The sequence below is a fragment of the Myotis brandtii genome, unplaced genomic scaffold (genome assembly GCF_000412655.1).
Source record: "Myotis brandtii unplaced genomic scaffold, ASM41265v1 scaffold436, whole genome shotgun sequence".
Classification (NCBI taxonomy): Eukaryota; Metazoa; Chordata; class Mammalia; order Chiroptera; family Vespertilionidae; genus Myotis; species Myotis brandtii.
Window position 1 is genome coordinate 533,200 of NW_005366679.1, and position 12,595 is coordinate 545,794.

Below are 12,595 nucleotides of genomic sequence, written 5' to 3' on the forward strand. Positions count from 1 at the left end.
ATATATATATATATTATAAAATGTATATTCTGCTTTATAAGTCTCCTTTACATATTCATTCAGTGCGTTCACACCTGTTAGGAGACTAACACTATTCTAAGTGATCTGTTTTGGGAATGCAACTGGAAAATAAACATGTTCTTACCATCTTTGAGCCTCGTCTAATGATGGAAACAGACAACTGATAAACCAGGTGATAAAGTGTAGTGAATGCTCTGAATTCAGCTAGAAGAATGTTAAACAAAGACTTAAAGTTTTAAGACAACTTCCTCGTGGAGGTGACATTTAATTGTAACTAGAAGTTAACTAACCCCTCTTCCCCCTAAAAAAGGGGGGCATAGTGTCTTCATAGGTGGATCTACATGGATGAAGTAATACCTTGTACAAAAGATGGAACATAGCATGGCAGGGAGAGGAAGGGAAAGAGGGAGAGAGGGAGAGAGGGAGAAGGAGAGAGAGAGAGAGAAAATATGCATTTGTGTTTGAGTGCATTAGGAGTGGGGTAGGAGATTGTGAGAAAGATGGGTCTGGGCTGATTATCTGGAGAATGGTCAGGTCTGTGTTAGCTATTGCCTGGACTATTGAAATAATTACCTTAATTGGTCACCCTCCGCAGGCTCTCTGCCAGGTCAGCCCACCTGTGCTCCTGCCTGGTGAATTTAGGAAGTACAGCTTTGCTAACATCGTCCCTGGCCCCATTCAGTGACTCTCCCTGGCCTGCAGAAGGAAGTAGACAATCTTTAACTCACTTTTTAAAATTAGGCTAAGTTAGACTCAGTCTGCTTTTCAAACTTATTTCCCACAGCTCTTATTACAGATTTATTACTTGTCATCAATGCTTCAAATTATGCTGTTTTTCTCTACCTGGAGATATAACTCCTCATGTATGAATTCCACCTCTTCTTCAAATCTATTATTTGATTCTTCTAAATTGGAAACATTCTCTTTTTCCTTCAAAGTATGAGAACTCATTATCTGAACGCCCCTTATGACACTTTTGCCTCCTAGCCTTATATTTTAGTTATGTGCATGCTTTATTTCCTTTCATAGACTGTGTCTGATTCAATTTGTGTCTCCACTGCCCCATAGCAGTGAGCACATGAGAGGTCTCAGCAAGTAGTTGGTGAATAAATGTATGAATGAGTTATTCTGGAAGATAACAAGATTTAGTCGAAATCATATTGAAGGCAAGACCACTTCCACATTTATTTTATTTTACTCTCTGGCCTCATCTATTCACTTCCTACCTGCTAACTTACTTTTTGGGTTATATTAGGAGACAATGAAGTATTTGTTCTGTTCTGCTTTCTCTCTCCCCTATGTGTGCACATGTGTGCATGCACACAACACACTATATTTCTGACCTAAGCGCAAATCTAGCTCTTTTAGAACAAGTCCATAGACTCATTACAAGAAACACACAAAAAAACCTTTATTTTATTTTTGATGATTTCTAATGGGGGCAGCCCATATTATCAATTTCTATCCTTAGAGCTGTTCATGGGATAATAAACAGCTGGACGCCTCCTTATCAGAAGGCTGATAAGAATCACTTCTCGGAATTGCCCTGAGAACAGATGATAGATATTGTTGTGATAATGATAGACATTGTATTGCATCTGAATAGGACACTGAGGAGGTCACCATTAGAGAAAGCATTCTGCCCTGATGGCCTTCGAAAGCAGATGCCAACAAATCTGTGGAGAATTCTTATATTCTTACTTAAAACTTCGTATGAACATTTTAACTTGAGGTTAGGCAACTTATACTTGAATTGTAAAAGCCACATTCTCAAGTGAATCTGGGAACCACCTAAGACCTCTTACCCACACAGATGAAAATGAAGCTCAATTGTATAAGATCTATTATTACTCAACTAAAATAAATGTCATTGATACACTCCTTCTGTAGTGTACCATCTATGTTGAGTAAATAGAAAAAGAACACTTAAGGTCTCTCATGGGTACATAGGTGACCTGGATCCCTTGATCCTCTTTTTCCCATGAGGTCTTTTGCTTCTTATGAATCAGGTGTTTAGAGGCAACTTTCTTTTTGGCCAGAGGTGTGGCTGGCCTGCAGGCTTTGTTCTGGAGTAATGTACCTAAGAGAACAAAAGGCAGTGGTTCTTTTTGTACAGCCCCCTGCTCAGGAGTGGCCTTTTGCCCATGGTCTGGGAAAAGAGCTGTGAGGAAAACAGACAGCTTAGAAACAGAAGTATCAGGCAATTGACAGATAGCATTAGCAGTTATCTGGAAGTCACTAGCAAACACTGGGTTTAAATGAACTGTGGGAAAGTGATTGTGATTATGACGGTGTTTGATGTGTGACTGAGAATGTGTATTGGTCTATATCAGTGATGGCCAACCTTTTGAGCTCGGCGTGTCAGCATTTTGAAAAACCCTAACTTAACTCTGGTGCCGTGTCACATATAGAAATTTTTTGATATTTGCAACCATAGTAAAACAAAGACGTATATTTTTGACATTTATTTTATATATTTAAATGCCATTTAACAAAGAAAAATTAACCAAAAAAATGAGTTCGCGTGTCACCTCTGACACGCATGTCATAGGTTCGCCATCACTGGTCTATATAGACTAACCGATGGACCTCAGGGTAGTAGTCCTTAGAATCATCTGAGAGCTTGCCTGAGACCCAGCCAAGATCAATTAAATCAGAATTTCTGGGGGTTGTGGCTTCTTGTATTTGTAATGCACAGCCATGATGGAGGACCAAGGGCTTGGGCATTAGAGGTTGTCTTGGTGATGTGATAGCTAGAACACTGGAAATGCCTTCCACTATTCAAAAGTGCTTATTCATTCTACAAGCAGTTGCTAAAAATGCTTAGGTTGCTAAATGAAATTTAGTCCAGTCTTTAACAAGTTCTTAATCAGGAGGGGTGGACAGACTTGTAGAAATTATCTGTAATGCAACTTGACAGGTGCTGAATTCACTGGGGAGTTTATTCTTCCTGCAGGGGAGGAAAGAGATGGAAGGGAGGGGAAGTGAAAGGCAACGTGTCCTCAGAGAGTGACATCTGAAAAGGGTCACCTCTCGTAAAATGATGTGTCCCCTCTGAAAACAGTTTCCTTTTGTTATCAACCCCTTTTAAAACACAGATGCCCAGTTTCTTAGTCCTCACCTTGGGCCCCGGCAGAGCTTTCTCCAGCCCCCAGGAGCTGTATGAGTTGGACTCAGTGTCATAAAGGAGGCCTCTGTTTGGGTATGAGGTTGAGACCTGTGGGAGGTCACAGAGCTGGTGAGTGAGACAGGAACAGTGAGTTCAGGCTCCTGGATAGTGCTTGGCCACTAGAGGCTCAGTGGGGGCTCCATCAGTAACAGAGATTCTAACTGGATGGTGAGCTGAGGAACTCTGCCCAAGGGGAGGGTGAATGGAGAGGAGGAAGGATGCTTTCGAGTGAGCGTATCTAGAGAAGTGGGCCTGAGTCACAGCAAGTGTGTGTGTGTGTGTGTGTGTGTGTGTGTGTGTGTGTGTAAGTTTCCAGGGATGGGAGGAGAGTGAGAGGAGAGTGAGAGGGGCCCAGTGATTTCCGTTTACTGAGTACCAGACGGTGACTGAGGCTCTTGTATTCATTCCTTCATTTAATACATCATCCCTAGAATGGTTTGCTTCTCTTCCATTTTATAGAAGAGGAAGTTGCCATTCAGTGAGGTAGGGCTAATACATTGTCAGAGTTGGCATTTGCACCCCTCTCTGATTCCGGCCTGTGTGACCATCCAGCTGGGGCTGTGGGGCTTTCTTATGTCGAGTCCCCAGATAGCTCTTAACCTGTAGCTCTCTGAGGCCTGTGTGTACGAGAAGCCCACACGCTATGGACACAGCTAAGTGTTCCTATTTCTTATGAGGGTGGGAGTAGAGCAGAGAGTTGTGGTTAGATAACAGTACTAAGAAGGTCCCTGGAAAAGGAGCCTATGGGAGGAGACTAGGAAAAAAGGAAAATATCATTGAAAGAAGAGAAAATGGGTCCCATGTGTGCAGGTCCTGAGGAGGTCCTGGAGAAGGTGCAGGGGCACGTTGGAGAAGTACTTTATGGGCCACAACATCTTATACTCTGAACTCTAGTCAGCACTCATTCCCGAGGCAAACAGTTCATGGGCATATTGGCCCAGCCCAGGCTGTGGGCACAAGGTTGGGTCTGAGTTCAAGGACATATTGGCCTGGCCTGGGCTGTGGGCAGAAGGTTGAGGCTTGAGCCCCTTCTAGAGGCATTCCCTAGGGATGAAGACATGTACACATTGCACAGTAAAGCCAAGTAACCCTCTTAGTTCAGAGGCAAGGGCAAAGGGCCAAGGAAGGTAAAATCACCATTTTTCCTGAGGGCCACCAGCTTTAGCCAGAGGTAGAGTGTGAAATGCGTGGATACGTTGCTTGACTCAGTGCACCCAAGCCGGGCGCTTAGCAGATCTGGGCTTTCCGCCTAAATGTTGTTGATATGATAGCGAGAGAAAAACATCATGTGACAGCCGTCTGTGCTTGTCCCCGTTCCGCTCGCACGCTGGCTCATTAAAAACCAGTGTTGCCATGGCTGTGTTCCTGCGAGGCCCAACATCTCCATACTTTATATCCTAAATAAGCGCGTAAGAATACCCTCTGCAGCTTCTTAGCATGGAGCGCCCCGTGCTGATTAAGCTTGTTCGATAGGCTTAAGCGCTGACTTCAGTACCTTTTTGCCTTAGAACCTCACCTGATAGGTGTTTTGTAAGAGTTCCCTAGCTTATCAGCACCTATTTTCATTTATTTGTTCATTGTTCATATGGCTCATTCCCCAAAAAGCTACTCAAAGCTATTAGAAGCATATGAATTCTTTCTAAAAAATCCCACAACTTTCCACTTTTAGCCCCCGTGACAATTTTTCAGTAACTTGGGTTGAATGTTAGTCTTTTGATATTTTCGGACCTGCCCTAGAAAGCCATTGATTGGCAGTCTCTGGGGCGGGGGTGGGAGACAGGCTCAGATAACTGGGATTATGATACTGGTTTTTGACTTGGGAAGATTTTTTTCCCACCCTGCCTGCCTGTGCTGCTGCAGTCAGCATCCCATGGAGACGCCTCCTGGGCTCCTGAGCCAATGGCCTCTCTCCTCGCTGCAGCCTGGAGTCAGAGAGCTGATGGCTGTGCACAATTTTAGCAAATTGTCATGGGGCTGGGGGGAGGGGAGTGCTTGCCCCACAGGGACGGAGCCAGCGTCATTGAGCACATTGTGTGCAAGTACAAAGTTGATCTGTCTGAAGGAGACAGTGGTCAGCAATGGGGAGGGCCTTTGTCACCTCATCGCTCCTTCCTGCTCTGTGATTGTTGTTTGTGTGAAGCGGTAGCACTTCATGGTCAGACGGGGGGCGGGATTTGTGAGGTCAGAAAGCCGAGTTTGTGTTCTGTTAGGGAAGCCAGGAGGTTTTTGGAGGAGTCCGAATGAAAAATTGGGGGGGAAAGAATTGATATTTAGCCAAAAAGAATGTTTCTAAAAGATTAGGAGAGCAGTGTGATGCAGCGAATTCTGTATAAAACTGACAGCCAGCATTTGGGACATCTGTTATAGTTTGGGAAATTATTTAAGCACCAATCATATACATAATATCCATGTTCCCCTCTGGTAGACTTTGACGGAAGATTTACAGTGGGAATATTGAAATGGGACTTTGAAAACACTCCATAATATTGTACTTTAAAGTTTATCATAACTAATGTTGTGCTATGTTTCCAGATATGTAAGAACAGGGTTTTCCCCCTATATTTGTCGGTATGTGTAGGATCTATGGTACAGATATATCAACTGACTTTACCAACCTATTTCACCCCTTTGATTTTTTTCAGTTTCTTTTATATTGCTAAATAAAATACTCGCCCCTTAAAAACCTACCATCCTCTCTCTATTTCTAACTTCATATTTTTCATTTCATATATTTTTCTATATAAAAACACCATATCTGTGCTATATTCGAATCACAGAGGCCAGGCCAGTGAAATCCACTGCTAATCCAAGAAACTGCTTGTCGAAATGGATAATGTGAAGCAAAACTTAAACTTGTTTGGTATTCAGATTATTTCTTTTCGGTAGAAAAAAAATCAGTTGATCCTATAATACTGGTGTTGCTGAGGGAGAAAATAAAAGAATGACAGATAAACTGAAATTTATAAGAGAATCTGTTTTTTCTATTACACTTTGCAAATACCACATGGATTAGTCTTTAAAATTAGTTGCTTATATTGTGAAACACCTTTTTATTTTGCTTTGTTCAATGCACTAGGCACTGAAATGGGGTCTAGAAAGAACTGATTAAACAACTCTTCCAAGAGATTTTTTTAAGGAAAATAAAATTATATGCATTTAACTTAAGAAGTTTACCTCTTCTTCATTCTCAGGAAAGCTCTAGAAGTATAATAGAGACAGTCACCCTGTAATCCACTTAATCACGGTATGAAGATGAATGGGGTACGATTTGTAAAACATTTTGTATTTCTCCATTCAAAGGCATGCGCCACAAATAGAGCACTAAACTTTATTATGTAAATGTTAGGGCTTTCAATTATTAGCCAAGATTGCAAAGTGTCTGATTCGGATGCCATCAAACTTCACAAGTGTTTCTGCTATGAACAGTTTAGAAGCCTGACAGTTGCTGTACCGGAAAAAAAAAAAATGAAGCAATTGAAAAAAAGAATAGACACGTAGTGCTCTGGCATTTCCAATTTCATGATGCTATAATAAGTCAGCCAACACATGTTGGACTGCTTCATGATGCTGGCACCTATGAAATGTCACTGGGCTTTCACAAGGTCATGGAGACTCGGGGCTGGCTCAGAGATGCTGGCCAGACTCAGCTTTGGAGTCCAGAAGGCTGTGGAACAGGGGAGACAGTAGGTGCCAATTAAAAGCTTCAGGCACTTCAGAGATGGCTACACCCTCCGGTCCTGTGGGATGGAGGAGGCCATGGGCATAAGGAAAAAGTGAGACCATTTCTTCTCCAGCATCTCGTAACCAGTAACTCTAGATATATGGTTCTTGTGGGCCCTCTCTAAGGAGGCTAGGATTTCTTCAGATGACTACCAGCTAAAACTGTATGCTGATAGAACTCTTGCGGTCACAGTTGTGTGTATATCTGATCTGTCACAGACAAAATCGGCTGGAGAAAGGAGTCGTATTTTTGTGACCAGAATGTGTGTGTGTGTGTGTGTGTGTGTGTGTGTCTGTGTGTGTGTGTGTGTGTGTGATTGTTGCCTTTAAAAAACCCAGTAAGAATTTTCCAGCAGCTAACCCGACTCTCATGCATTACATAATACTTATCTAGATGTGTAGAGTTTCAGTTATGCCATTTTCAGGATGATTAATGGGAGTTGCGCAATATAAGCTCCCAAGTTCTCTGGGGAAAAAGTCATAGTATCCCGATGTTTGAGCTAGAGTGCGTGGATATTGCGTCAGCATTGAGTTTATTTTGGGTTGTTGTAAATGTCACTATTGGTTTTAATGTCCAAGAACCTTCATCATCAAACTTAGCAATGTTCTTTAAAGTGGTGCTAGAACATCCATTGAGTAAGAGAGATGATTCTTTAAATAGGTAGAAAAGTCTAACCTAAAACCAGATCAGAGCAGATGTTGATGAGAAAATGTTTAATGCCCAGGAAACTAATTTTCCATTTTTAATTATACTTCCTCCACCTAAAATAAAAGGAATATTTTAATGTATGGAGTCAGAATGTGAGAAGACATCTTATTAAGCTGCCCATGAAGTCATGTTTGATTTGAAGATGTAAAGATGATCTTAAAGATTTTCTTGCCTTTCCAAATGATAAAACTCTAAAATAAATACAAGGGTGCCATGATACTAAAAACAGGAAATTTTCAAGAGGAAAAAAAAAAATCCCATTACTTATCTGAGTTAAAGGGCCAATATTTGAGAATAAAAAAATGAATAGAAAAATTACTCTTAATATGTCAATACAATATAGTATACCATACTATTTAAATATAGTAAATATGTAGTATTGATTTATTAACAGTATCTATACTATACATATCTATGATACTGTACAGTATACTATTTGTAAACCAAAGCAAACAATGACATCAAATCAGTGAAATCTCCATGGAAACTTCCTAAGGAAAACCAGCATTTCCAGTGAAAGTTGCAAAAAATTTATGAGTGTAAGCTTGGACCCCTGTGATATTTTATATGTAAGTTTATTTAGCTTTTTATTAGAATTGATGCAGGAATTGATTTAAAAGCATAGTGGAACCATAAAAAACATTTTTGGAAATGCATGAAACTATATTTCTGGACTGCCAATGCTTTTTTGTAATTTTTTTTATCCGCCTTTGGCAGATTTTTTTCTGAGATATTTGTATCATCATAGCTGGGGAAAAAAAAAAAAAACCCAGTAAGAATTTTCCATAGGAAGCTACCAAATACCTTTGCCAGAGTTTCTGGCCCATATCTGAGCAATGACTATCTCCAGAATGTGCTACCAAAACTCTTGCACATCTCAGCTGTCCCCAAGAAAATGTTTATTTTGTTTTAACAATTGAAATAAATGGTTGCAGTTTGAACAGTCTTACCAGAACACCAGCATTTCCAGTGAAAGTTGAAAAAGACTTATGAGTATCAGCTCATACCCCTGCAATCTATTCATTACCCTTTTATTTCCAGAATCTACACAAATATGACTCAGTAATTATAATCCTACCACATAGTTACTCTTTGGCAGCTTAATAAGATATCTTCTCACATTCTGACCTCATACATGACAATGTTTCTTTTATTTTAGATGGAGGAAGTATAATTAAAAATGGAAAATTGGTTTTTTTTTTCATTTTTAAAATAGAATTTTAAGGTTGTTTTATTTTTAATTTAAGTTCCACCAACTTCTAAGTAAGATGTTTTCTTTTTTATTGTTAATGAGTTCTTAAGTAAATATTAAAAAATATTTTATGCCTTGTAAAAATCGTGGTTTTTTTCATATCTCTAAGTGACCATCTTTCATTCCATTTTATGTTTATTCTATAATTTATGTAAATATATATATATCACATACACAGAATTTTTAGATATATATACTCTACCTATAAGCTTGGATATAATTATTTAAAATATACTTTATTAAACTATAATGTTTAAGAATTAACAAAGCACTTATTTTTAAGCTCAAACAATTAATCTAAACATACATCTTTCCTTGTTATGATCACAAAATTTGTGCCAATTTCAAAGACTAATGAAAAAACAAATCCTTAAATTCATAGTGGAGCAGTTTGTAACTTCAAAAATTGGGGACTTGATCAATTGATCTCTCAAATGACCATTATTCATCATATACAGGCTTTTAAGACTACGGGGTGGGGGGAATGTTGACTTTTTTGGACAGGTTATTTCTAATTTATAGATGTAGAAAAATTATTAGAGAAAAATGGACTCAGCCGGGATCAATATTATTGAACTTCCTCCATTCCCTTAAAATATATAGTTCATGTATTACAGCGATGCCTTTGGAATCTGGGTTGAGTTAAGCTATAAAAAGCCTCCTTGAATGGAGTCTAAGGTATTGATGGCATAGGCTCTTTAATGCGGCCTGCTAGTCAGCCTAATAGCTCACTGAAAATCAGATTTCAGTGCAATCAACAAAAGCAAACCGCAGAAACCTAACACTGTAAGAAACGTATTAAAATAGCATTTTTTCCTTAGTGCGGCAAGTACAGAATGATGATTAAGGGCCAAGCTTATATTATATTACTTGGCAAGAATGATGATTAAGGGCCAAGCTTATATTATATTACTGATGGTTGTCATGCACTGTCCTGGTGTTGTGCTACTTGTATTATAATTTTTTTTTTTAGCACTTTTAACAGAGAATGGTGCTAAATGAAGCAACTGCTGCTTGTGATTAGCTGGAGACTTAGGAAAAGAGAGACAAATAATAGTTATTGATATCCTGCTATACCTGGAGCCATGTATGAGCTTGGCCCACTATCTTGCTCAATCCTCAGACATCACCAATGAGGTGAATGGTATTGTTACTATTCTATTGAAAAGGTCTGGCCACTCAGAGAACTTAAGTAATTTCCACAGGTCACACAGCAAGTAAGTTACAAAGCTGCTATTTGAACCAACCTATGTTTGATAAAATGTACAATTAAATGGCACTTGTTGGAACTGCATTGTAGCATTCAAACTGAAAACAAACAAACAAACAACTTCTTGATATTTATATTTTGCATTAATCCAAACAGCCCAGTTTAATGTCTTGAGGCCAAGTCTCTGGATGATGTAGAGTAGTATCTCCCGTACAGATCTGCATAAGTAAGCGCTAGATACTGATGGAATTTCTGCTATGAGATTTTTAGAACGTTATCACTGTATAGATTTTTAGGGTGTCCATCTCAACACAAATCTTCTTTCTTCCCTGGTGAAACTCCCAAACATGTCACCTTAGGTCCTTTTGTCATGGCAAGCTTTCTTGTGCAGTCAGATTATAGGTGTCTGAATAAGTGCACCATTAAGTTAGTGCAACTCAAAATCAAAGTTTGGTATTAGATTTAGTCCCCCCCCCCCCCGTTATCTTTATTGTCTCCAGAATAGAGTTAGAATAATTCATCTTCCATTATTTTGTAAGACATGTCCCTTCATTCATTCTGCAAATGACTCTTGAGGTGTGGGTGCTGGGAACCCAGACAGCTGCACCTGGAGAAAGAGGTACCAGTGTCGTATTTACCTTAATTCTCCACCGAAGGTATGCTGCCTGTGGTTTTCCCTGGGGCGTTAGGCAATCCCATAGAAAAGGATGTTTATTCTAAGTTATTCTTTACTTTTTTTTTTATTTGTCAAACCACAATTATTCAGCAGCACAGTCAGCATTAAACAAGTCCTGAACTTCCTAAGGAGCTAAGTTTATCTAATATTAATTGCAGAGGCTACTGTGTTATTTTTTCCACACGCGTCAATGAAAAATTCATGTAGCTTTATAGAGTTGTGTTTTGCCGTGTGTTATGCTCTCTCGGAATAACCGGGCCCCCCAGACCTAGTGCCACAAGCTCTCTGTGGATGAGGCTTTGTAGTCTGTATACTTTTCCCAAGCATCACTTTTTGAAAGCGCGGCTCAGATGCCGTCAGATCAAGCTGGGCACAGAAGGGTAGCCCTCCTGAGTAGAGGTAGCAAATACAGAAAGAAAACCAAAGGGCTCAGCTTCTATTCAGAGATTTGCGATGCCCGACACAGGATGTATGGGGGACAAATTGTGTTTATCTCCTTCATTATTTCAGCCTGGGCTGTGCTCACAGGTAGGAGGCCGGGTGGTTTGTGTTAAGGGGAGGCACTCGAATGAAGTCCTTAGCAAGACCGCTGTTAGCCTTGGCAAGGCCTGGTTCCGTGCTCAGGGCTACCTGTGTACTGTTTATGAAACTATGGAAACCGAGCTGAGTGCATTGACGGTAACTGAATCCACAGGATGGATATACCCCTGCTTGTCTGCGCTTAACGAAGTCCAATCTTAGTGAGAATGATGACGTGGAGATACTGAGAACCCGGATTGCTCTTCGGGCCAGGTGGTTCTTTGTATGGAAAAGGCCGGTTTTCTCTAGGAGACTCCAACTGAATGACCCTGAAGTCAGACTGTCCATCATCCTTGAGCTTATTTCTGTTGGCCAGTCCTTCCCTGGGACTCTAAGTGCTGTTTTTGTAAAAGGTGTTTTGTATCCAGATGCTTTTAAGCTAATAACATGCTCATGACCTCAACAGATATCAAGCATGACAACTTCCTATGGAACAAGTTATAGATATCTAAATCTTACTTTATTTGTGACCATATCAATAACCATAATAATTATCTTCATGTCAAAAGGTTGTTTTTTGTTTGTTTGATATGCAATTTAAAAATGTGGTGGAAGGGATGGTAATAGCAGCTTCAGACCTTTACCTCGCTCAGAGAGGGGCATGCAGTGAGTGTCAAGAGCATGACTATACATTAGCTGCTTTAATCTTCATAATAAAACTCTGGTGAAGGTTAGGTAGCAATTTTGAAATGGATAAAAAGCCTGAGGCTTATGGAAGTTAGTTTTTTTATGCAGTTCAGACAGCTGATGAGTGAGAGCTGGGCCTCTACCCCAGGTCTTCAGACCTGTATGGTTCTTGCTATCAACTACTGTCCTCTACTGCTGTCTGATCTCAAATTCAATTAGTAATGCTTTGTTACATAGAGCTTGTTAAAGTAACAGGCAGTGTCCTAAGATAGTCACTCTTCATAGAAACTTATTCCTAAACACCTTCATCTAAACAAGCTAGAAATAGATCATTCAAATTAGAATTGACAGCTTTTATCACAAACATAAGCATCAGTTTTGTGTCAATTTACAGTGAAAGGTCAAATTATGGGAGATAAATTTTCCTCAGGAAGTTCAAATAAAGCTCAAGAAGGTGGTTGGTGCCTTCAATTAAATCTTTCTTTTACCCTCAAAACAGTTCTAATTAGAATGATTGATAAAAGAAGTTATCAAGGTAGCAATTGATGAGATCTGTTACTAACAGTAGGACTTGACAATACATTGAAATAATATGGGTACACTCCCTCATACAGCATTACATATGACAGACT

General features: G+C 39.7%; 1 protein-coding gene across 21 annotated transcripts in view; it reads left to right on the forward strand.

Annotated features, from left to right (window-relative positions):
* MBNL1 (muscleblind-like splicing regulator 1) overlaps window positions 1-12,595 on the forward strand; it is a 197,899-nt gene that overhangs the window by 146,424 nt on the left and 38,880 nt on the right. The window contains exon 1 of one of the 21 annotated variants that reach the window (XM_014546219.1): window positions 6,422-6,451. The exons of the other annotated variants lie outside the window; for them this stretch is intronic. Within the exon in view, the coding sequence (XP_014401705.1) occupies window positions 6,437-6,451 (15 nt within the window). The 5' untranslated portion in view covers window positions 6,422-6,436. Of the gene's footprint in view, window positions 1-6,421; window positions 6,452-12,595 lie in introns of those variants that run through there. 21 annotated transcript variants of the gene reach the window in all.